General features: G+C 36.1%; 1 protein-coding gene and 1 pseudogene across 2 annotated transcripts in view; one reads left to right on the forward strand and one right to left on the reverse strand.

Annotated features, from left to right (window-relative positions):
- The window catches only part of LOC149536765 (uncharacterized), a 41345-nt gene extending 17667 nt beyond the window's left edge, over window positions 1-23678 (forward strand). The window contains exons 3-5 of one of the 2 annotated variants that reach the window (XM_089803867.1): window positions 15684-16023; window positions 16316-16370; window positions 22505-23678. In XM_089803867.1, coding sequence (XP_089659993.1) covers window positions 16338-16370; window positions 22505-22876 — 405 coding nt within the window. In that variant the 5' untranslated portion in view covers window positions 15684-16023; window positions 16316-16337 and the 3' untranslated portion in view covers window positions 22877-23678. Of the gene's footprint in view, window positions 1-15445; window positions 16024-16315; window positions 16371-22504 lie in introns of those variants that run through there. The other variant, XM_089803868.1, reaches the window with a different exon arrangement.
- Window positions 4813-5689, reverse strand: LOC149536769 (putative sugar phosphate/phosphate translocator At2g25520 pseudogene; annotated as a pseudogene).
- Window positions 23679-27754: the final 4076 nt, after the last annotated feature.

A 27754-nucleotide genomic window follows, 5' to 3' on the forward strand; every position in this document is an offset into this window, starting at 1 on the left:
CGTCTAATGTAGGTCCTAGAGGACTGCCGAGCCATATCTCCCGCATGTAAGATGGGCTCACGAACGTCACTAGGGCCTGTGTCTGTGTGTGCACGTGTGCGTCTACCAATGCTTGAAGAATGTGCTCTAGATGCCTCAGCCTCTATATCCACCTGGTCAATCCACGCACGGTCTTCCTCAGTGAAGACTCGATCCACAACCTCTGTGAGCCACTCTGATTCTGGATCAATCTCCTCCAGAATGATCAAAGAGGAGTCAGTGCCCAAAATTTGTCTGATCCTAAGACGGAGGTTGTAATGAACAAAGACAAGATCATTCAACCTCTGTACTGTCAACCTATTTCTCCTCTTTGAGTGGATGTGCTCAAACATGGACCAACTATGCTCACATCCAGAAGCGCTGCTTGGCTGACTCAGAATACGGATGGCAATTTTTTGAAGTTTTGGGGTTGTGGCCCCAAACATTTGCCACCATCTATCTGAAATAAGGGAAAATAAAAACAATTAGTTTCATTTACAAATTACAAATTACAAGTTAACTCTAAAATTACATAATCAACTTTAAGTTTAGAATCTAGATTCATGAATATTGAATATATTATTTAATTTTTACCTGGCTGTATCGTTTCTCAAGCATCTATGGCCATCCTGCTAGAGAAAAGTGGCCCTTCTTTATTATTGAACTTATCAAGCTCAATAATTGCAGCACTGCTATCCTCATCAGTACTCAACCTCTGGACCACAGTATATAATCCGGTGAGAACCTCCTCATCCGCCTTGAAGTCAGGACGAAAACGAAATGCCGGATTCAAAAAGTAAGCTGCTGCATGGATGGGTCTGTGGAGCTGATTCTGCCATCTCCTATCAATGATGTTCCAAATAGGGGCATACTTCTCCTGCACTCCTGCATACTGGGCTGTAATGGCCTCCTTGGCCCTATCCATGCCCTCATATATGTAGCCCATAGAGGGCTTCTCCCCATCAGCAGTTCGTAGGAGAGATACAAGGGGCTCAGTGGCCTACATATAAAGTAAAACAAAAATTTGAGTCAAAACTTAAATATAGAATAATTCAATAATATAACTTAAGGTAAAACTAAATCATTAAACAATTGGCATAGTAAACTGTAAAATATTAAATGTTAAATTGCAATAAATTTACCTTAAGGATTTCTCTAGCAGGTTTCCAAAAGCCATCATCATCAAATATGCAATCCACCACATCTATCCCTGCAATGGTCGTAGCATAGGAAGATGAAATCCACTCCCGCCCAACAAACATGCTCCTTAAATCATCCCTTGATGTCAACAAGGACTGCAAAGTGATGAAATTCGAGGCAAACCTCGTGATCCCTAGACGAGCTAACTCTTTGTCTCTTGTGTACTTCCTCATTGTGCTAAGGACAAATGAATGATTATAAATAAACTTGCATATGTTTTTTGCCCTTTCCACACATGACTTGACCCACTCAAGTTTACCAATTTCCTCCAACATGAGGTCAATGCAGTGTGCCACACAAGGGAACCAAAATATGGTGGGGTGCCTCTCCATCAAAAGTTTACCTACAACAATTTTAAGTTAATTAGAAATTCAAATTTCAAACATGTTAGAACTTAGGAAACTTAGAAATTCTAAGTTAGAATTAGAAAAAGTTCAAAATTCAAATAAATTTATTTTCAAAACTTGAAAAGTTAAAAGTTTACCTGCAACAACATAACTTGCTGCATTATCCATCACCACTTGCACCACATGTTGTTCCCCCACCTCTGCTATAACTTCCTCAATAACCTCACATAAGTATGTGGCATTTTTTACACGAGCAGAAGCATCAATGGATTTGAGGAACATGGTATATCCTACAAGTAAGAAAACAACGAATTATAATTACTATTAGCAATCAACAAATCAAAATTTGAAATAGTCAATCACGATTCAAAATTATGTATGTAGGAAAGTAGAATGATCAATCACCTCCACAGGATACAAGAAAATTGAGGAGTGTTCTTCCCCTCCTATCTGTCCAACCATTAGTCATGATGGTGCAACCCTTTTCGATCCACTCCTTTCGGTTGTCCTCAAGCTCATGCCTCATATCCTCAACCATTTCATCCATGAGGTATCCACTCAACTCAGCTTCAGTTGGGGCTTTAAACCCCGGACCACAAATGGCAATTGCATCTATCATGTTCTGCCAATAAGGAGCCCTGTCACAAATAGATAATGATATTGATTAGAAATTTAGATGTCAAAAACTCAAATCATAAAACAAGTAGATATAATTAAAGTTTTACTTTTACTTTTAACTTTAACTTTAAAGATAACAAAGAAAAAAGAATCAATTACCTGGCTGCAATAAATGGAATGTTGCAAAAGTACCAGAATTTGCAAATCTCTTTTCTGGCAGCATCATGAATCTCCTTGTTCAAACCCATGCCCTCAAGCAAATCTCCATTCTGTTTTTCCGCACTCTAGGCCGCAATAGGTTGGTGTTGGACTCTGTCTCAGTATAAGACCGACTACCACTAGCACTAACACTCGCATGAACACTAGCACTAGGATGAAAAGGAGGCCTAGAAGAACCCTCTCCAACACAACCTACGGATGCGGAAGCTGATGCAGATGCAAATTTAGATGCGGTTGCGGATGTGGGAGCACGGGAGCCAATACCTCTTAACCCTTCAAGTTGCATTTTCCTATTCAACTTGTCTTGTTCAATTTTTTCTAATGCCACTAAACAAGTGCATTTTGCCTCAGCAGTTTGATGAGTGCAAACTGTGACATCATGGCCAGGTATGCTAGCAATGTGGTATTTCAATCTATAGATACCTCCCGAATTTATTTTTTCTTTGCAAAATATACATTTTGTTTGATATTTGGTTCTCCCAGGAAACTCGTCATTATATTTCCAGCATTCATTTTTTTTACCCATTGTGGAAATTGGAAAATGAAAGCAAAGGGCTGCTGCAATAAAAAAATTCATGTAAAATATCAAAGTTGGCAACTAATAAACAAAAACTACAAAACAACAAACCCTAGTTTGCAATTTAGTAGAAATAAAAAACATTAAAGATTTGCAAATGAACACTAAAAAATTTTAACAAAAAATGCATAATACATTAACATGCAAAAAAAAAACCAGCACTTACCTCTTGCAAATGAGTCGAGGAGTGTTGATATTGACTCCTTAATGCTCCCAATGCAATTTATGGCCTCCCCAGATGGACTTTTGATCTCTTTGGTGCTCTTCCTTCTTGCCGGTTGGAAACCTATGGATTTTTTTTTCTTTTCTTCTCTCTCACTCTTCCTCTCTTCTACTCATGCTAAGCAAATAGAAGGCTCTTTAGGGTTATAACAAAGAGGAAAGACAAATTAGAAAGCAACTAAAACATGTGTTTTTTTTTAAAAGTCCAACTTTTTATGCTTGCTAGTGCGGTTGATTTTTGGAGATACCCGATGGTGATTCTGGCGATTTTTGCCATGAATTGCCGATTTGGGCAATTTAGGCGATTCACAAGAAAAAATCGCCACCGGCGATTTCCGATCCCAAAAAAATCGGGAGTCATGAATCTTATCGCCAAATCAGCGATTTCAAGGCGATTTTTGGAACTATGGTTTAGAACCCATCATTTTGTTTTTCTTAATCATTTTCATTATGGGGTTAAGGTTTCCTTTCCATTTTATTTGTATTCTTCCATGCACAAGAGCATTTTTGGGCACAAGAAAAAACCTAATGCTAACTCAGCCCTGCATGAGGGTTTACCACTCTTGACCTATGAGCATTTTAAGACTCAATCTAGGAGTAAATCCCTGTCTCATGCAGTGGCTGCTTCTGAGGAGACGGGGAGCTCTAACTTCTCCTCAGATACAAAAGATGTTTAGAGTATAAGCTCGGAGGAGGAAGATTATCTGTCGTCTAGAAAGAAGGCAAGGGGAAAAGAAAAGAAAATGCCTACTCCAACTAAAGTTCCGTGTAGGAAAAGCCCTAGGGGCTTTGGGCCCAAAACTGCTGGTTAGGGGGAAGAAGAGTATAATGAGGAAGGAGATGACATGGATACAGATGAGGAGAATAAGGGTGAGGAAGATGAAGATAGAGAGGAGCCGGTTGATAACCCTAGAAAGAAACAGAGGAGGATGAAAGAGGAGGACATACCCTTAGAGGTGAAAATTGATTTTGGTTCGGAGATTTCAGTGCTTCCTCCCTCTCCAAGTCCCCTACAAGAGCATGAAAAGGAGAAAATGGAGGAAGGAAGTGGTGAGGTGGTTATTAAAGATAGGTGTATGGCTTGGAAAAATTTCAATGTCAGAACTTCAAAGATGAGGATTGTAAGAGAAGTCATGAATTCCCAAATCCTTGAAGAAAAAGAGGGAAAGATCTAGATGGAGGAACTTATTGATTTGATGCTGGTGGCCATCACTGACAATGCGAGGGAAGTGGGAATGAACCTACTTAACAATGCAAGAAATAGCATGATAGACAATTTCAGATCAATTAAATGGCTGTTTCATGAATTGCTAATACATGTTTATGATGTGCCTATATTGTATTCCAAAGCTCCCATTTTGGGACATATAGTGAAGATGCTGATAAACGATGTCAAGTTTTCCTCTCACCTTTTCAACAGATCTTTTTTGTGCATATCCTGCAATCATGGCAATACATATTGCCACATTTCTTTGAGGCATTTTGTCAAACAGCTCATGCCTTGTCTCTACTTCCCTATTTTGCATAGATATCCACCAAGTTAGTTGCAATTGCAACATCTGATAAATTTCTCAGGTCTTGGAGAGTTTTAGGTCTGTCAAAAAGTAAACATCAAACTTTTGTATCCGTGAACCCTCCCATACAGAAGGTAATCAGCAACCAATCCTTAACCTTAGCTGCATTCATTGTCAAAGCTGATTTATTTCCGATCAGGAGAAAAACTGCAAGGTTAAGGGCAAAGTGACAGAGATAATTGGTGCCAAAGATGAAGTAATCAAAGTGGAAGGTTGAGGTCTCCTTGAGCACATGGAACTCAGCAAACAACCATGGGATGGTAAAAAATAGAAGAAATCAAGGAGTGACATAAAAGAGTGTGTTGATGGGATTGAGGGTTATGCCCTTTGATGTAAGCAGGGTCTACATGAAAACCAAACTTGTAGCCTAAAAAATAACTGCACCTAACATAAGCATCACACCCTGTGAATTAAAATTGGCCTCTCCATATGCTATAATAGCCACCCTAACAAAAATCCCAATCATTTTTGCCATGGTATTGGACTTGAAAGGATCCCTATTTAACCCAACCCCAATAGAATACACAAGCACAGGCATCCTGGCTTTTATCATCTGGGTAAATTACACGAACAAGAAAAATGTAGGCCAAATTTTAGAACCAAAGACTCATTGAATACAAAGCTCCAATGGGCACAACGGAGGACAAATAGACCTCCTTGGACATCCAAATTGACTCAACAAGGTTTTTGAACATGACCAACTGAATAGCCAGAGCCTAACAGAATGCCATGAGGATCATTGTCAAACTAATAGGGGAAGGCCAGTTATTCATCTTCTTATCCAAAATATATTTTTTATACACAATCACAGTGAAACTCAAGAAGTTCCAGATGCCCACATAGGTATAACTCAGTATAATCCTCTTCAGAACATTGTTGCTCACAGACTCGCCCTTTCCTGATCCCTTGCCCATCTTCACAAAATGGGTATTCTACTCCTCATTCTTAGAGGCCAAATAGGAAAAACCCCCAAATGCTTAAAATTTCAAAAATGGATCTGCAAAATAATATATATGGATCACTTAGCTTACATGCCTCAACCTGTGTAGAAAAACTGCTAGATCTGCAACTTCCAGTAAGAAAATAGGCTTAAAGTTTAGCATGTAATTTTTCTCAGTCAAGCAAGTGAAGATTTGATGCACAGGTTTTTAAACAAAATATCTCAACCTCATGTGACCTAAGCAACAGAGATAGCCTAGTAGTTTATCTTGATGATCCACTAATTTTTGGTAATATCTCATCAGATTAATATAATGGTTTGAGATTGCATATGGCTCAAGCTTGCCTTAGATTCCATACAGCCTGTATGGTTAGTGCCAAAGAGACCTCGTGTGAATTTGACTCCCAATTTTATAAATTTCTTGGAAGTCCGTAATTGACTGTGATGAATACAGTATTGAGCTTTGAACTCACTATTTTAAAATCTGCTCCTCCACATTGTATTTTGCAATTTTTGTAGTACCATCTTCTCATCCTGTCAGATTATTTTGATCCCTTTAATAATTCAATTTAATAATATGAATATATAAATCACTGTGTTGTGCAGTTATAATAGTTGGTGAGGCTGATAAGCTATCTCATACTACTGCATTTGGAGTATAAATACAACATAGAAAAATTGCTTGCTCAGACTTTGGTTTGTGTTCCCCCATTTTCTTGCTAACATTGCTTCACTCATATTTCAATTTGCAAATTTGGAGGCTTATATGTTTGGTGAATTCTTACATGGTGTAGACTATTCTGCTCCACTCTAACTAATGTAGAACACTTACAGTCCCTATCTTTATCTAGTGGAAGTAATAAAAACTAATTTTAATGAAGATTTAATAGAATTCTATTCTCATATAAGCTTGAGGCTTCATATTCTCTTTTTAGAAATAGACGTGAATAAGAATTATAGTCCTATGTAAACTTGGTGAAGACTCACTAAGAGAGAGTCAAGAATAGGGGCTGATTAGAATAATGCAATAAGGTCAAATCTGAGTTAGGCTGCTGTTTGAAATTCTGTTAAAAAAAAAGATTCTGATTAGGTGGAAATTATGGATTGCAAGGAGGACTCTTCACAATAGATGTGAATGAAACATTCTATGCTCTTGAAATGATATATTTAAATCTGTAAAATACAATAAGTAACTGTAAAAAGTTGCACAAGATTAAAATATTCTTGGCATTTTCATTGTGAGATTTGTGTTTCGATTTATATCCAAGTAGATAAAGCATTAGCCTTTTTGTGAGGACTGGGAGAATGTCAATCCTGAACAGATTTGTCTGTTATTCTTGGCCTAGGTAATTGATATTTGCAATCAAATCAATCGGATCCCCAATCTTCTGATTTTGAGTTATTGTCATTCGACTACCACGACCATAGCCATAGCAAGTGATTATACAAATCTTGTAAGTCATAAATCAACAAGAAGTGGCCATAAAAGTGTGAAATTGTTAATACAATCATTTCTGGCTATATAGGGAACTCGTTTCAAAAATTCCAGCATAATGAGGTAGAGTGCTTCTAGAAGTAACTGCATGAATATCTTTAGCATCAACATTTTTGGTTACACTCTACAATCCATTAATAGAAAGAGGAAAAAATGATAGACAATTTAGGGATTTATAAGTATTTCATTTATTTTCATTGCATTAAGTGTCGAACATCTACAATTCCTGTTGTTTGGGTCCGAAACGACAGATTTATACTCATTTCTTTAGCTTTGACTGGTCCGTACTACTCCCTAAAATGTGAACGTAAAAAGTAAAGAAATTAATGCGCAAGAATGAAGAAGGAATGTTCACCAATTATCTCTGCCTGCATCTGAAATAAAAGATTCATCTGAGCAATAATCAATCATCATGAGAGATAATGCTTGTCAGAGATTATCCAAGGTCAAAAGGCCCAAAAACAAATAGCTTGTCATAACATCAGTTTCAAATTCCCTCAAAATAGTTATATTAAACTTTCCTCTAGCTTAAGGAGAGAGTCTCATGTTACATATATAATGTATGCCTTGAATTTTTTAACCTCTTATAGGCCATACACCCCACCATGATTGAGTCCATGTTTTCATTTCATTTTCAAAGCACTAGTATCTTTGGTTGCATCTTCAAGATAAATTGCTACAATTTACAAAATTTCAAAGCTTTGGTGCTATCATATGAGTTAGAGTTTGGGAAACTCATCTTAGGGACTGCTGGTGAACTATGCAAAATTTCTTGCTTGAAATCGTAATCAAGCAAACAAAAGTTTGCACATGCCATGCTAGTCTAAGTTTGTTCTTAATAGTCTTCATCCATGGACCACTTTCAGGCTATCCCAAAAAACTGGCATATTGGTGCCTCTTGTCATCCCCACAAATTGGCATCTTTAACTGCTATCCTTTAAGCCTTCCCTGCTATTCCTTTCCTACAAATGCCATGCAATATAATAGAGAAAAATGAACATCATTTATGAACCTTAAACAGGTTAGTAGCAGTAGGAGCATCAAGAGCACTGAAAGGGTCGTCCAAAAGATAAATATCAGCATCCTAGTACAATGCATGGGCATGTTGTATATGTTGTTTCTGATCACCACTCAGATTAACACCTCGCTCCCCGATTTCAGTTAGATCACTGAAGAGAAGATCTTCCAGATCCTTCTCTAATGAGGTATTTTTTATCACCTCTTTATATTTTTTCTTGTTCAGGGGCCTCCCAAATAGTATGTTGTCCTGCATTGTTCCACTTTGAACCCATGCATTATGAGAAACATATGCAAGAGTGCCACAGACTCACAACTGTGGAAGCAAGAGATCAAAACAATGACAAAAAGGAAAGTGCATTAATAAATAGGTTGCCGTTAGGCAAGAGCTTACAGCACAACAGTAAATTGTAAGTCTTTTATTTGATAAGGCACTACTACAGGAAGTAGTATTTAAAGACATTTTTTAAAGATGAAATTAATATTTCATCTTTAATATATACGCTATTATTTTAATTATTATAAATCAAATGGGAACTATTAGTAGTGCTAAATTATAATGTAGCGATAAGAGGCAGAGGAAGGCGGAGGCAGAGGAAGGCAGGTAGTAAATTTTTTAGGAGAGAGCGCGAGATTTTAGTGTGAAATTTGATGGAATCGATCCAAAGCTTTCATTTGGGTGCTTCCCAAAAATCCATCCAATTAAACCTTGTACATGACAGAAATCCCCAATATCAACTCGCTTGCTCTAATTTCCATCAATACAGCCTACAAATGGATTTTATTGAAAGGAGCACATAGAAAACTGCATACTTGGGTAGGGTTAGTGAAGAATTTTGACGGCACAAACGAGTCTCAAGTGTTTCTATTTTTTTGTAATGTGTTGAGGGTTTGGCGAATGACCAAGGGCAGAAGAACGGGACAATGCTAAGTCATTTTTGCGGAGGAGAGGGGCGAAGAAGGCCACTTCCAAAATGTGGCTTACCATTTCTGTTGACACCAGCATTGTTATGCTCACCCACTGCTCTAAAAACAGTGTTTCGCACGCACAACTATCAAATTAGAATACCATATACCCACTGATCAAATTAGAATACCATATATGATATTTTACATCTCATACAAAAGTATGGTTCTAGGTTTTCATATTGTTTTTTCTAAATTTTTATCTGAGCTCACAAAGCTAGATGAGCGATTGGGTGACAGTCAACATTGAAGGCATTGAGAGATAGTTGTTAATCAGGGCCGAGCTATGGTGGCACTCTATATAAGCCTCTGTTGCTTCATGACATCAGCTTGGGAAGTCCTCACACAGGCAAAATTCTGCACTTGCATCCCATCCAAATGGTGTTGGGGTATTTCTCTCCTGGTGATGGGACATTAGGGACATATTGTTACCAAGGTGTAATTTAGAAGATTATGCACAACTAAAAAAGACTACCGAGGCCATTAACAACATCTGCAATACCAGAAATAGGCATTCTTGCATACAATTTCCAAAGATAAGATGATAATCCAGGTATGATTTGTGTGTGACTGATTGATTTTCCACTTTGCTACAATCTAAATGTCTTTTTGCAAACAAACTATTGAGTCCTGCATTTTTTAAACCCTAACATAGTAACAAAATGACAACTTTATATTCTGTTTACAAAGACACTTTAATTTTCTCTGAAACCCTATCATGGCTAGGGCACATGCCATATTAGTTTTGAAAGATTTCCCCTAAACTGTGTTTATACTATCCAGCAAATATCAACCAGCTTGGCATAAATGTATTGATTATTAAATGAAGACAAATCTAGTTCATTATATGAAACAGTTTGTGGAAGAGAATATGTCTGTCATAAATGACAATTGGGTTGATGTTAATTACTATAGACAGTAATATACTAATAGAACTGTAAGAAGATTAATGCTCCTTTTCGAAGTTCAAGAGTATATGGTGGTGATCTCTTAGCTCTCTTCTATGTTGCTATGTTCACCTTCAAAATGCTCCTTTAATTTTCTGGTTTTTTTTCTGATAATGAACAACCAATTATCCAGATTTGTGATCTTTGTGTTTAAGTAGATGATTATAACATGCTGAGGAAGTGCACAACTATACTAGAGACATCCTTCACTTGAGTTGTTATGATTAGGAGGATTCATTCACCCAGTCACTTGAAAATGAACCTGGCCCTCACTTTTCCTCAATGAATTTGTACCTTGAGAGATGAAACAACATCTCCACCGAATGGGTTACAACCTCTTGGATGAAACTTTCTTCCCTGTCTCTTAATTTATGTCATGCTCTGATTACACCCTCATTTCTCCCAATGGTATCTTCTGCTCTTTTATTGTTCAAAAATAATTAAATTCCAATTGGAAAGGAGTCAATATTTAACATTGTGAACCAATTTATAGACTGTACTCATCTGATTTATCTCAGAAATTACAGAATGGTGTAGTTAAATATACAAAAGTATACAAACGTGTACTCTCAGTTTTGAAGGAAGGTATTGTGATAGGGAGTAAGAAGTTTGACTTTCTTTCTTTTTCAACTAGTCAACTATGGGACAGTTCTGTGTGGTTCTTTGCTTCATCTGGAGAGGTTAATGCTGAGAGTATCCGATAAGGACAACCTAATTTCTCACTCAATATATATTTGGGCCTTGCTGTTTTGGATCTTTTTAATATGCCATTGTCAAAGATGATTTTGGTTCCTCTTCTATGATTAATATGCTTTTGCATCCAAACATGAACACAAAATTCAAAAACTAATTACGAAGGACGAATCATCTGTATTTTAAATCTCTATGCCATTTAAAAATAAACATTGAACCTTTAATTTTATTATTAAAATAAAATATATGAATTTATATTACAAAGTCAATGTATAAAATACTACTTCTTGTGGATATGAATGTTTGAATATGTCCTATTACTTCAACTTTCAACTTGTATTTATATCCTTTTCTTCTAAGAATGCAACCTTTCAAATAGAATATTTACCCTCTTTCAATACATAATGGCATTCTTGTATTTGACTTTAATCGCACCCTTTCAAATATAACCACTATTGACTTTGTGGTTATCGGGCTATTCTTCTTTGCTGGTAAATATTAATTGCCGATAGGCTTTCACTTGGGCGAAAGCCCACCGGCAATTCCTCATGCACCTGCTTGCATAGGGCTGCCAGAATTCTAGCACAGGCAAGGGCATGCCACGAGCCTATTTTCCAGTGACTGAGCAACCTAAGCAGACAGTAAGCCAAGTGGGAGGCCAGGATTCTGTAATTGGGTAAACACTAGCTTACCCAGAATTACACAGAGTGCACCGCCTCTCTAACTGCCACAAATCGAGTCCCAAAGTCTGCTATGAATTCGGCAATTGTGGGTTTCCTTCTTCTTTAACTGAACCCAATTATTCATTCACTTCCACTGTTTCTGTTCATAAAGGTGCCGCCTTTGTGGCTCTTTTGCTCAAATTCACTGCTTTCCTCGCTTAATCGGCCACCAAAATCTCTTCTTTTGTATTTGGATTTGTTGATCTGTTATTCGGCCCTCAAGCAGCAGTTTCTTCGAAAGGCGTTAGTAGGAGACTGAGTTTTGATTTTTTTTGTAGGGAATTGTTTTTGCCAGGTGCTTCTTTTGGATTTTACTTCTAGATTGTTTGCGTGTTACTGATTATTGGACATTGTTGTTCTGTAATCTCTATTACATGTTTGAAATAAAAATTCTTTTGACAAAAAAATGTGTGTATTTTGATGGTTTTGGATGAAGATTACAGAGAAATCTGTTCATAAGCAGGATAAATTTTTTTTAAACTCATCAAGAATTAGTATTGTTTTTCAAATAGGAATTTCAACCTTTGTGACTTCGTTTGGTTTGTGAGAAGGTGGACAAGCGTTGAATTCGGCTAGCCATTTTTATTGGCATATCACTGGTTCTTTTAAAAGTTTTAAATTGTATCTTGGTTGTGTTAAGTTGAATCTGGTCGGCCATTTTTATTGGTATTTCCCTTGGTTTTTTACATATTAAATCGTGGATTATTGGACTTAAATTGGTATTTAATTTAGATTAGGTACCTGATTAGAAATACAAATGGGCGGTCAGATTTTATTGTGAGGAATTATCAAATTATGAAGCTTGACCATTTTGTCTACATCCATTTCGACAGTTTGACTTCAGCCATTTTCTTCTGTTATATTGAACCAATAATTGTAGTTCAGTTAGACTATGGAAATGTTTGTATAGCACACCCTATCGGCTGTACTCTTGCACCCCACCCGGGTGGAAGCACTAGTTTTATTAAAGTTTCATATTTATTGCCTTTAGATTAAATTATCATCACACAAAATTTTAATCAACTTTATATTATGCCTATACGATGCGCAAATCATCTCTTTCTTCAGAATTATCCTTCAAAATCGTCTCTACCTTCACTGCATTCGTATCTAGGTGTACATAGTTGACTCCGCATATTATATTTGTGAAGGTATATAGTTTTGTTCTGTTCTCTTCAGATTATTTTCGCTGGCACACAAATAGCAATTCAAACATATCCTCCTTTGTTCTCTATTCCGTTAAAATTTTGAGTTTCACTTTTAATGATATCAGGGTTTATGGTTCGCTCGATATCACAATGTTTTCATTTTAATTCTCACAAATATTACTCCTTACGTCACCCTTATGTTGACATGTAGGGAGAATTAATTTATTCTTAACAGAATATGTGAAATGTCTTCTTTCATATTGCTGCTCTATTCCAACGTCTTCTCCTTCAGACTGTTAACCCGACCCTTTCTATGATTTTATTCATAGTTCCTTGCATTTGATGGGCATCATACATTTATCTAACATTCAAATACTTCATCATCCAATTCCAAAAGCTATTCGCTTATCTATTCAATTGAATTTGTGGCTTCTACATATCTCTGCACACAGTTTGTCAGCATCCTTCAAACCATGAATATAAGTTTGGCAATCTTCGAGCAAGGTTTTCTGGGTGGAAGTCTCACATGAAAATTAATTGGTCTATTGTGAACTTGGATACAATATAATGTTTTTGGTTCTCTTCTTACATGGGCTCTAGGAGATTACGCTTTCACTTGCTTATTATCACTGAAGAAAACCGATTAGTGCGACAGCGAGCCTCAACATGAAGATTGCATGTAGCTGTTGTAGTCTTTGATTTCTATGTAGTATTCAATTGCACTTGTATGGGATATTTACACTTCAGCATATGTCACTTTCATTTGCAAGCTGGGATTTATTAAATCACTCACAAGCTCTCAATCATGGCCAACATCATAAACCAAACTAACAGCTGCCTGATCTTGGAATGTCGACCACACAATACTTTGTCTTGTCTGATTGATAGTAGTCATTGGTGTTTTATACTTCCTACCTTTGTCCCGATTAGTTGAGAATTTGATGGGCTTACTAGAAGTAGATATATTATTCATTTGAGATGCACCTGGAGATGGTGCTGGTACGGTTGTAGGTGCCTGTGAAGACATATCTGAAAGTTTCAGTTTCTTCAAAGTTGTTTGATCAACAATTCCTTGTGATAGGTACTGGAGAAATACGTATGTTTCTTTTACCTATCCATATATCAGTAGATTGACCACCCTCAGTATTTTTTTATTACAAATATAGTTTTACCACATCACCAGGCTGAGTGTGACTGTACCTTTTGCTCCGACTGTAATATTGCTGCCTTATTTCTGTGATATCCCCTTTCTCTTTGATTTTCTATATGGTTTCTGAATCACAATAAAACTGTTTTACACATGAATAATATTAATATACTTTTGATGTCAATCAGTCTCTTATGCATCATTTGTGATATTTACTTGAAAACATTTGGACTGTCTTAAAGGTTTAATTCACTATAATCTGTTAACTCCATAACAATGCTTTTGCTTCTTTACCTTATCCTTGACCTGTATGATTTAAATAATTTCTCATCTGTTACATATGTTATGATAATATTTTGAGTTTTCTATTTATAGTGAGTTATATGCTCTAAAGAAATCCTGATTCATGTAAACTTGTGACATTTTGATATTGTTTTACACGACCCTAGTATATCTCCATGAATGTACGAACTTTAAAATCAAACTCTGTAAATGTAGCTTTAACTCATCTTTGGCTTTAGTGCTTTTGGATTTTCGGTCTCCTCTACTCTTAGCCCCTTTCTGATCTTCTCTTGCGGGGGGGTTTGAGAAACTGACAGGATAACTGATAAATATAAATTCTCATAAGCTAAAGGGAGATCTGCAGGTGTGTTTTGTTCTGGAACAATTTCTGTCTGAAGGGGGACTGATATAGATTCCATGTCATTGGAATGTGCCTGTTGGTATTCTGAATTAAGACTTTTGTCCTCAGACCCCTGATGTATTCCTTCCCATAAAGGAGAAGAAACATGGTGTGTCTTATGTGAGGGCTACTTGCTGTTAAGATAATCAAGGGTTTTGGTAGTAATAATTAAAAATTAGTGTATCGATTGACAATTATAGAAAGAAAGAGACAGTTTAAATTATCAGCCAATATACTAACTATTCCATTAAATTTATGTCATAAATACCACATAAAACATAGAAGCTCACATTAGTAATGTGGTAAAATAACAAACATGACATAATTTTTCTTTTCTTTACCATTCTAAAAACGGAGTATACTCTGTCGAAACAGAGAATTCAGTTTTCCTTTCATGGTGATCATTGAGTCGGTTATATTGTTGTTCAATTTTTTTTTGTAATATTCCTTTCTCTATTATTGATCTCTCTCTGCTTTAATAAAATCTACAGGTTTGAGTGTGAATGAATAGGTTTGGTTTAACTATATTATATATTAGATGATACATAGTCATCTCTAGATTCTTTCTCTTTAACAAATAGCATGACCTGGAAAATTGTTGAATAATTAACTTGTCTTTCCAGTCTTTTTGTATTTTCCTTCAAATTATCATCAAATTTACACTTAAATAGTCTGAAACAACTTAAATCTACAGATATGATATGACACATTTATTTTGTAGTTTCTTGTAAAGTTAGCATAATAATAAAGCCAATAGTTTTAATGGAGGAAGTTCATTAAACCATAATGAGATTTTTAATATGCATATACATACAAAGGATATGATAGTTAACAATAAAAATTATGGTTCTATGGCATTTGAGTTGTTCGAACACTATTAGAAAAAGGAAGAGTTTTTGCTTTATTGCAGAAATAATCTGAGCTCAACTTAGCTTATTGGTAGACTCAACATATTGTGGATTTATACAACACCTATAGGAATAAGGATTTTTTCAAATAATTTGAGCTCAATATGCTTTGTCGAATAGCTTTTGATATTAGGAAAGATTCTTTTAAAATCCCCTCCCGATCACCGCCATCAATTACTAGTGTTGTTACACAAACTAATGGTCTGCTGCTTGTTCTTCAAACAAAAATTTCTCTGTTTGCAGTTAGTGGCAACGACTGAGGCATTACCAGCTGCATCAGTGGTGGGAGGGATCGTCATGGCTGACCTTGATCTGGCTACATAGGTGCATAGTTTTTAATTTCTATGTCGAATCTCTGTTCTTCCAGAATTTTGCATGTGTGTCAGGACCAGGCAGCAGGGTTTCCACTGATCTAGCTCTTGGATCCAAGGAGATGTTGAGAGTGCTGAGGCCAACACTAATATGGTGGATACTGACGGTGTTGAGGCCAAGTTCAAAGTCAAGAGCTCTGTGTTGCTATTTTTGCCCAATTTTCCTAAGCTGGGGGGGTTATTGGTGATTTCCTTGCAGATACAAACTACTGGTGAGTTTTAAATTTTCTTACAGATTGATTGTCTTCTAAAGAAGGAAAAATAAAAGGGGATTTTTTTACTTCTTGATATGGCCACCTATGGCTTGGAGGGATTTATATGGTATCCTTGAGGACCATAATGCAATTCTGAGAGCTTACATTGCTTTAGTCTAGAGTTTTTTAAAATCACTTTCACAAATTGGGATGTTTTTGTTTCAAAACAATGAGAAAAAATTAGATTTTTATTCATAGAATTTCCCCATTTTATTCTTCACTCTCACCAGCATATTGTCTCTATCAACAGGTTGCCTGGGACATTTTACCAAATGATCAAATTGTTTAAAAGGATTTTCTATAAGGTTTGGTCTTTTAGCTACCCTTCACATTTTCCATTTTCTTATCCAGATTATGTTCGGATGTTTAGCAGAGGATGATCCCCTTTCAATCAACTTAACAACCGAATTACAGACATGCAAAAAATATAAATGGTCAAAAAAATAGTTAATAACTAGGTGTGCCATGAAAAGGAATCTTGAGATAGAGATCTTAGTTAAATTTAGGTAAGCATGGTGAAGGTATAATTAGAAAAACCAATAGACTATGAGAGACAAATATGGAATGAAAGAAAGACAATGTATTAACTTTCAAATATTAACAAAGTACATTAATAGGTTATAAGAGTATATTCAATTACAATAGGGAAGTGCTTAGGTAAAAAGACCCTAGGTTACTGAAATTAATCAAACATCAAGCACTGAAAAATTGTACATAAAGAGAAGGTATACACTTCAAGAACAGAAGCATACATAACAAGAAAAGTGTCATAAGTTAACACCCTAAGATATTAATCATGATAGCTAGTCTTCTATAAGCATAAGCCATTGTTGAAGTGTTATAGGAGGTGAATGTGTGTACAAGTATGCACAAACCTGAGCAACTCGTGCTTAGTCAGTGCTTTAACTATGAAAAAGATACTATAAAAATTTAATTGTAGTGAAACCTTGTTAAGACGTTTAAAGGGACTCATTTGAATATATTTTTAAAATTATTTTCTTATAATTTGGTTTACTCATATGCATGCTCTGCAGACTAACCCAATTTTAGTCAAAGGAATAACTGATATGTGCAATGTCATGAAGGAAGCCTTAAGCAAATTGAAGAGTTTACAACCCCAAACAGAGGTGGCATCAACATCAATGCAGGGGTGTTCTTTAAGCAGTAGGCTACCTATTTCTACTATTGTTCTAGGTTATTTTCTATAACAAGGATAATAACAACAATTACTGACACAGCTATAAGTGCCATGAAAATGTTTTATTTAACTTTGTTAACAAGGAATCCTCAAGTCAACCTGGGACATGTCTTTACAGTGGTGCCCAAGTAGTTAGGAAGGGTTCAAAAATAAAAACATAAGAAATTTAAAATTTACAACTTTCAATAGCTCGAGTTCAAATAGTTATTTGACAAATCCAGCAAGTACAACTCTTTGAAAGAACATACCACATTACCAGCATTATAGTTGTCATATAACATTAACTAGTAGTTCCAATGAAGAGAAGTGGCATTACTGTGGAACTCGATACTTCTTGAGTGTTCATTATCACCACTTAATGGATTATGTATAGGATGCTGAAACAAATTCACCTCTAGTTTTGTCCGAGATTTTATTTACACTTTCTATAAGCCCAGCTGGAGCTGCTTCCATGATATTACTGCATTCAACTAGGATGTAGATGTAGATTCAATTTTTCCTTAAGGAATTCCCCCAAGAAATAGTAGTTAATAACTCTAATATCTAATATTGTACCATGCTCCCATTGTTAGTAACAATTGTTAAAGAAAGTCTTGATATGGTTCAAAAAATATAATGAACGGTCTTAATTGAAAATTTTGTAGGGTTGAACCACCTAAGATTTTCAGAAGGTGTACCCACCTTATTTTTTTCATGGGTGAAAGAATGATCAACTGCCCTAGATAGAGTATCAAAATGTGATCTCTATCTTGCAAACACGTTACATTCTGTTCTATTTTATACTTTGCATCTTTGTTGAGATAATTTTTTTGTAAATCTCCTAGTGTTTTCTTTATTTGCTAGATTGCCAGAACAACAGATTCTTCCACTTAGCCTGATAAACATGATCTATCTACAACATCCAACAAAATTTTGGCAATTCCAAGATTGAAACAAGCATCATATACGCTTGTGTTATTAGCTATCCCAGTGTGTCTCTATGCCTCATATGTGAATGAACATTATAATCGTGTGTACTGACGTAGCTGAGCATTATCATAGATCCTTTCCTTTAGTGCTTCATTGGCACCAGGTATACTCCAAGTGTTGTAGCCAATAGTGCCAAGAACAAATATGAAATATCTGATCCAAGTTGTCAAATTGTAAGAGTATTGACCCTAGAAAAGGAAGAACATGTTTTGCTAGGAAGATGGATGGTAAAATAATTATCAATTCACCACCACATATCTAGTAAGCAAGGAGTTATTTGACATCCAGAACTTCAAAAAGTAGGCAAGATACTCTCCATAAGTCAATTTACCATGCATCTGCATATTGGAAATGCAAAACCCAAACCAAGATTTTTATAAATAGGCTACGAAACAAGTTATGAAGCTTGAGTCAACCAGATTTTCTCTCAACATGATCACTCTATGCTCGTTGAATCCCTGTAGTTGTCTGTACTCCAAGATGCTTCATCTAAGCCACTCAAGAGAGATCCAATATCACTGTATGTGTAATCTGTGTACCCCCTAGAAGTTGAGTATACATCCCAGTCAATTGTGGCTGTAGCAAGGTTCTCTTGATTGAATCCATATGCATTTAAACCATAAATGCCAGTAAACCATCCATCATCAGCATAATCATCCAAACTCCAAACAATATCAGAATCAATTTCATCAATTCTTGTAGCTCTTAAGTTCAGTGGAGAAAACTGAATAATGTTAATTTTGCAATTTCCATTCTGTCCATTTGTTGATGTGCCAAGCATTATTTGGACGATTTAAGGGTGCTGGCATACAAGCTTGAGTAGTTCCATTCTTTAGCACATATGGCGGTTGTGGAGAAGACCTGAACAAATAGCATGGCATAAGCACCAGAGCATATTTTCACTCCGATGTAGCCGATAATAAAGCAAAGATAATATAAGATCATTGACAGACTACTGAGAATTCAATATTTTTTTTCACCTCAAGTACAAAAGCATGTAAGCACCTTCTGCTATTACAGTATCAATCACCACAGGCTGTACCTGTCAGTCAAAGTTGCGAACTAAAGCAGGACCAGATTTTTTTTATGAATATGGACAACGGAAAGTGATAAAAATTGTACAAGTTTAATCCCTCTCATTAAAGAATAGTTATTTTAGATGTTCACCTTTTGCAACTAGCATGGTGTCACATTTAAGAAAATAAAATTTGATACTCCTGCACATTGCAGAGAATAAAATGTCTATAAGTATATCAATAGCTATAATTTGAGAGTACAAACCTTGGTGTCATCAATTTTGTACCAGGTCCTGTGCAAATACTTCACATAACACACATAATGCCCAAAAAAGGAAGCATTCAACATATCTAAATGCACTATTACAGCATATAGCATATATAACGGTGGTTTGTTGGCAGTTTCACTCATATAGGGTGACATGTCTAGAAATTGTAGGAAAGTAACATGCTTGTTTAGTTTACCAAACTTGTGGGAAAGTAACAATCTAATTTGACCAGTCTTGATTTTGTTTGATATACTAAATCTGGCATTAAATAATAAATTCGATTAGATCAGATAGTTTTAAGGTTGTGAGATGATTGAATTTCAAATTTCTTTAGGCTTTAACTCCATTCTGGCATAAGGAAATGCCAGATTGATAAACCCTTGGTACTGGACTGTATGTTGGATGGAGCAAACTAGCATAAATGAATGTGGCACACTATGAATTTTCTTGTGGAGTGTTGGATAGTCTTGTTTACGCAATTGGAGGTCACGGAGGGAATGGTGAAAATCTTTTAAAGTCTCCAGCAAACAAGAACTTTTTATTGCTAATCAAGTTTTAAAATAATGTTAATTGGTCTCCTGAATTCAGTAATAGAGATATGAATCTTGGATATGGTGCAAAGCCAACACACTCGTTCCTCTTTGGTCAGGTGGTGATCAGTCTGGGAACGAAGTCGAAGTGATCCAACTCTAAAAGACCCTAGGGCGATGTGCAGGGCATGGCTCCAACGTTGACTCAAGTAAGAGGGACGAACAGTAATGCCATCACAGGTCACCAGAAAGTGTTGTTAGTAGAAGGCAGTCTGAGGGCGTAACCCACTAGGAATGGCAATGCTCGACTTAAACCAACAAGTTTTTGATATAAACTGCTCATAGTTTTAAGTCCTTGTGCATCTAGAGAGATTTGATCAAGCTTGCAAAAATAAACTTATATTATAATGGCATCCATTTGCAAATATTGAACTCTAAAATTTGTCTTTGACAAAGATTTACTTTTCCGTAGTCAATGATGAATCCAAACAAGAAACACAATCCCTGTCTTTCTTCAGCCATACATTATTCTTCTTGCAGTCTTGTATTTGTTTTCTGGTATGCATTCTTTTGTCTTTTTTTTCCTCTGTTTTCATCTTCCCACATGCTTATTAGTCCGTAGGCACTGGGTTATTTTCTCTCTTACTGCACCTTTCTTAGCTATTTTCTTCCTCCTCACATCTCCTTGTCTTTACCCACAACCCCACTTCTTTTTCTTGTTCGCAACAGCCTTCCTAATTTCCAATGCACTTCCCTCTTTTATTAAAACTAAATGCAGCTCCCTCTTTTTCAAAAAATTCTTCCATTCGACTTCCCTAAGGAGATTCAACTTCTACTTGATGTGTATTGTCATGTTTAGAATTGGAGTTGAATGGTCTTTCTAAAGAGATTCAACTTCTAATTTTCCTTATTTTAAAAGGTGCTAGCTCAATGGACAGGCACCTGCATTAAAAGCAGGGGATGGTGGTTCGAATCCATCGTGTCTTAACATGAATTAATTAATTATATTTTAGTTTATATTAAATAATATGATTTTTTAAATTTATTAGTTTATACCGTCTTCTGAATAATCATCTTAAGAAAGACTGAGATTAAAGACAAAATTAAAATTGTCTCTAAGAGACAATAATAGTAGTGTTGTTCTTTATTGTCTTTATAAGACAATAATTTACGACAATAGTTTAAAACACTCACTTAAAGACAATACACAATTTTTTTTGTCTCAAATTACGACAATTCACTTAAAAATTGTCTCCAATATTGTCTTAAAATCCCCCTTCATGTTGTAGTGCTTTGTTGTGGGCTAAAGAAGTTTTGTTCTATCATGATTTAAACAATAGTTCTATACTATTATTATATGATGAAAGTACCTGGTTCAGTTTACCGTCGACGAGGTGATCTACACTGTTTTCCTTCAATATTTGAACAAAATCTGTAAGCTTACTTTTAGTGGGTGGCCGAGCTGTTCCAGAAGACTTCCCTGAGCATATAGATTCTATAAAATCTCCAATTGTATTGGACATTATGTCTTCTTTATACGAGCTATCGGAACCCTGGATGACCTCTCCTGAAATATCATCTTCTCCAAATCTATGTTTAAAATCTCCAAATTTGTGTTCTTTACCACCGACCACTACATCTGCCAGGCAACAGGCAAGTTTGTTGTAATCTCTGTAACCACCACAGTCAAAGAAAATGTAGCTTATGAGATAATGCTGCCTCATGTCAGTTGAAAGAACAGCACAGGATCCAATTGGTGCCAACTTCAAAATTTGTCGTAAACATTCTTCTTCTTCTTCTTTCTCTTGTTTTGTCGACTTTTCACCCTTTGCTTTGACTCTTTTCACATAAAAAATCCTCAGGCGTCCTCCTTTGGAAGCCAGCTTTGCTTTTTCCATAGCTGCCCCAAGAAGTCGTTGTAGAAGGTGATGATGATGAAATTCCATGCGGAGAGGGAGGCCAATGACTGCCACAGTTGTGATCTCCTCGAACATCGTCGTTGTTGGCCGCTCTGTCAATTGCTGTGCAGCGTTGTCCCATTCTACGCACTTCCCGCACAGCAAACCCACTCTTGCAGCGCGCTTCCAGTCGGCCATGTCCTGAACAAAGAAGATACGAACAACCTGTGATGTGTATATATATATATATATATATCATCAAAAGAATTGTAATGAGAGAAACATGTAAAAACCGGATCCTCCACTTACCAGACCACCCAGTTTAGTATTGACAATCATTGGAGATTCGTCCCCCTCCCTTATTTCATTCCACCTCTCAATCAAGTTAGTGCTTCTTCCAATATTTACATACTGGCAATGCTCTACTTTTATTATTCTGTCCATTGCTGCTCCATCCAATTTGTTATAATACGGCAACTTTAGCATAGTCAAACACAGTAAAGTTTGAAAATCATCTGACAGCGTTTCTAATTCGTAACACCATTTTATTGTTAAACAGACTAATTTTGTCAGGTTCCCGAATCCATGTGGAAGATTCGATATTAACAAGCCTTTTAAACACAAGGTTTCCAATGATAGAAGCGGCCGAACCCTGAAGGAAGACTCGCAAAACTGGAGCAATCTTCCAAGTAGAAGACTTTTAACACCTGCAGTGCTTGAAATCCATGAAGCAACTCCTGCAGTTTCGGACAATTGTTCAGAGTCATTTCGCTCAATAAACTTAGCTGGCCGAAGTCTTGTGGAAGTGCCACAATGCTGCTGCAATCCATTATTTTTGATGTTTTTAAACATTTCAATTCCACAAAGGTGTTGGGGAGAATGGATAATGAGTCGCATGACATCAATACTAGTTAAGAAAGACACGGCATGATTCCAATAGAAGACGGAAGCGACTCTAAACTCAGCAGCGATTTCAGAGTGAGCGATTCTATCCGAAGCTCTGCAAAGCTATCTGGCAGTGTTTTCAAGGAGATGCATCCAGTTAAGTCCAACTCTCATAGAGATGATAGACTACCAATGCGTTTAGGCAGCTCCCTCAAATTCTCACAGTCTCTCATGTTCAGCTCTTCAAGTGTACGCAGATTTGCCAGGTCTTCAGGTAAACTTTGAAGAAGCGTGCATCCGCATAGCCTCAGACTAGTCATTGCAGATAGCAGACCAAGTTTTTCTGGCAGGGAAGCCAACTTTGTGCAGTTTTCAATTCTCAAATGCTTCAGTTTCTCGAGTTGCTCCATTCCTTGAGGCAAAGATTCCAAGTCACATTTACCCAGAGTCAAATCTTCAAGAGCAGCTAGATTGCTGATTCTTTTTGGTAGCTGCCCGCAACAACTCAACCGGAGATGTATAAGAGATGCAGGGAGCCCGAATTCCTCTGGAAGCTTCACCAATTTCTTCCCTTCCACAATAAAACTTTCCAAAGAAGGCAGGTTTTTCAATGGAAGTGTTTGAAAGGAATGGCCATATGGATCTGGTACATGATGAGAGATTATCTTCAAACTGGGTGGAAGCTGTTGGCAAAAACAAATTGCTGTATAACCATCATATAAAACAGAAATGAGGCTACTGTTTTTATCTATTATGCAGTCGTAGTAATTGTTTGTTGCTAAAATCAATATTAAAATATATTTTTTTTAATTAAAATTTTGGAGAATATATATCTCTGTTAATTAGACCGTTGAATTTAATAAAATGATTTAAGGGCTTCAAAATGAGGAACTAGAAAAAGGACCAACTCTCTCACAAATTATGTATTCATTTAGCTTGTTCCCTATGTATTAGAATATTTTTGCTTAGAAAACATTAAAATAAATTAAAATAATGCTTATTTATTATTTTTAGTTTAAAGTATGTCTTACCTCATGTAAATTCATGCCGTCCTTCGACTTGTTGAAGAAAGCAGTGAGTCCCTCTAGTTTTGAAGGGTCTTGAAATGGGAAATCAATTGTATCTCCTATACTGAGATATCTCAAATTTTCAAAATCTTCATTGCACGCAGGTCCATCGAACTTTACCCAATCTCCTACCATGAGCACTCTCAAGGACTCACATGTTGCATCTAAAACACTGGTTTTAAGAGTGATTAAAGACTCGTTCCCAACAAGGGAGATGCCTTTGACCTCTCCAAGTCGTTTATCACCACCTTTCGAGACTTCTAATAATTCCTTGTTATTTGAAATCCTAGACTTTTTGGCTTCTTTCTTCCCCATTTTGCGAAGGATGTCGTGCCCGAGTCACTTTTATTTATCAACATTTTACTCGGAAGAATCTTGACAGTTGCTTCATCTAGAATGTTACAAACAAGCTCCCACTCCCAACCATAGAAATATTTGCAAATATCGAGGAATGCCTTTTGATCTTCCATCTCTAACTTACTGTAAACAAAGAAAAGTTGTTTACTGAGATATTCTTCCTTCGCGAAACCATCAGGGTTTCCATCACGAAGCGCCTTGAGGGCATCTCTGTAACTTCCTAGCTTTCTATCATCTCTTAATTGTTTCCCAGAAACAGACGAGTATGGGGATGCCTCTGCATGCGTCTGCAACACCATTGATGAGAGCGTATTCTGCAGAGTCACATTGCCGTTCATCAATCGCTAAGATTGTGTCTCTCAGGAACTTTCTTGCCGTGTCTTTAGAAAAACCATTCACATCGAATTCCTTGTAGCTGATCCGAGATTTTGATATAAGATTTTTTTCGCAGGATGTGATAAATATTCTCAGCTTGGTTTTTGACTTCTCTAGATCCTCTGCTGACATAATTGATAAATCTACTGGTAGTAGCTTTTGGACATATTTTTTCTGGACATATTTTTTCTGGACTACATTATCAATGAAGAGAAAGCAAGATTTGTTTTCCATGACATCTTGGAGGCAGAGTTGGCCAGCCTGTGGGTTGCCAAAATCCTGTTTCCCTCCCCCAAAACTACGAATAATATCTTGTTGGAGCTTCATGACGTGAGATGTTTCATCTGGACTTTTCTCATCGATTATGACCCTACAAAATTCGAAGCCTGCACAAGTTTGGCGATGGTTCTGGTGCAAATTCTGAACAACTGAAGCTGCAAGTGTGCTCTTTCCCACACCACCAAAGCTGCATAATACAACAGTCCGCACCGGCTCTGCACCATCCATATCCAATAATGTTGTCACCTCTGCCACCGCATCTTCAATCCCAACTATTTTTTTTTATGGAAAACAAGATGATCATGTGAGAAATTGTAATGACTGCCCCTGCAAAACAAATGCCACATCAGCAATTTCCGTAATATGCGGAAAAATTAACGAGAGTCAAAGTCTTTTGAATATTGACTAGTCAAGATTAGTCGATTAACTATCATTAACTTTACATATATGCTCAAATTTAAAAGAAACTGTAAATTCGTTACCAGATTACTAATACCAGATACCAGATACTAGGTGGTATAACCATGGCGACCAAGTTGAAAAGAGCTCCAGAACCTGTCTAAAAACACAAGGGCGAGAATATTGTAGGAGTGCTTTACCACCCTACCACAAAGTTGTTAAACTTCTCCGAAATCTTTCCTGACATGAAAGATACCCAGCACGACAACGAGGTAGTCTAAACAAGTAAAACTAAGAGGAGATAATGGAATTGTGCAACATAATTTCTACAATTCAATTAGACAAGTACAACACTTTTGCAAATACAAGTAACACACTCTCTTATAGCCTAATGCAAGATAATATGTTTCAATCAATTACATAGGAATGTAATTTAGCTCAATAGCATTCTTCTCACATGTCCATTAGGAAGTCATATCACACATTAAGGAAAACTATTTCCAAAAGTACAAACTTCATCTCATAATAGTAAGGTAATACAATCACTCTTAGTGACTCATATTCAAATCAATGAAATCATGTCATAATAGACCTAAATGATGATCACACTGTCAATAAGCTTTAGAAGGTATGCATATTTCTAGTTATCTTATCCAAGAAGAAAAACACCACTATGGGTGCAACAATAGCATCTCTTAATTTATAACTTACAAGAGCGCAAGTTAAACAAAATTATACTTCACTTTAATTTCCATGTTCTACACATAATTCCTCAAACAAGGAATCTTAATGAGAAATGAGGACACATCTCCTAATCATCAATTGTAGAAGCTCAAACTTCTTCATCACTAAAATTGCAAGAGGACACTTCTAAAATACAACATTCATCACCCATAGAATGTCACTATTTTACCTAAGATCTCAAAAGGTTACATCAAGATGTCTCTTGATTTCATATAAAAGATACGTTAGGAAAAAGTCAACTCATCAAACACCACTCTATAAGGTAGCAAGAAGGTTGTCAATTTCTCCATTCTAAATGAACTAAGTTAAAGAAAAATCTCCTACTCATGCACAGTCTCATAGATCATAATCCAACCATTCATGTTTAGGCTAAGTGGAAATAATAACACCAAACGATGAGATTTCAAAATAATTCCATTAGTCCTAGTGTATTCATCCAAGGAATATCACAATATTATTTAAAAAGAAAAAGAAAATTCAATGACCTTTACAGTTTCAACATTAATCTTCTTAGTTTTTTTTTTTTTCATGAAAACCACGAGGGAATATTTGTGTGCTTAAATCCTTTCATTAAAAAAACCAGATCAGTTCTCTGGATAGTTCGCTGTTATAACTGAAATTTTTGCATACCTAACCAATCTGTTAACTGATTCCAGAAAATTCTCGAGAGGAGGATTGGTTGTGCGTATTAGTAGGCTTCTAATAAACTACCTTTTCTTTTGATAATCCCCTTCAAACACTAAAGACAATTTAATTTATTAACGATAAGAATCTTCTTAAGAATAAAATCCATGTGGCAATAAGTTCACCGATTTATTCGGTTTGAGGGAAGACGGGTTGTGACATCCTTCTCCTCTTAGAAAGTGCATCGTCCTCGATGCTTGTTGAATATTGCATCCATAACCAAAGAGAACAGTTTTTCACAATTTTACTTCCATTGTTTCAATGCTTCAAATTATGCATATATGTTGATTAAGAGATTATAAGAATCAACAAGATTGTCTGCCATCTACTTAAACAAAATTGTCAAATTTATCACTTGAATGAAATCTAATTACATTTAGATACATTAACATACAACCTTCCCAAGACAACATTAACATGTATAATTGAAGTAACATTGTTCATGGAAACATACATACTTGAATAAGAATATAAATTATTTTTATCATTTGAAGAACTTTCCTATGCGAGTGTGTGAATTTCCATTACCATTCTATAGTTTTACAAGGTTAGACTACCTCTCTCCGCCAATATTCCCCCTTTCTTATATTGTGTCGTTCCCTCTGTTCATTCATAGGAACAACACCAAATATCAGTCCATCATATATCATAAATCAAAATTGATTTTCGAATAAAATATAAAATGAAATACTTCCTTATCTCAAGAAGTCTCAAAATTTGTAACATATTGACTTAAAATCACATGATATCACACACATACCTGTGCACTTACCATACCCTGGCATCATCTATGGATTTTTCCTTGCTAGTAGGTACTTCTTATCCACATCCTGCCATACTAATTAGTATCTCAAGGAGATCAACTCAAATATTAGTAGTCAACAATTTTGTTCAACTTTATGACTTCTTAACTCATCTTATAATCACAAGCCATATGTACTATACATACCATCTAACATGTGCTCGCTAAGTGAGTAATTGTCCATATCAATAGACCAATGTCCACGAAACATAATCAA

Source organism: Cupressus sempervirens, chromosome 10, assembly GCF_028749045.1.
Source record: "Cupressus sempervirens isolate cs-2001-9-10 chromosome 10, ASM2874904v1, whole genome shotgun sequence".
Lineage (NCBI taxonomy): Eukaryota > Viridiplantae > Streptophyta > Pinopsida > Cupressales > Cupressaceae > Cupressus > Cupressus sempervirens.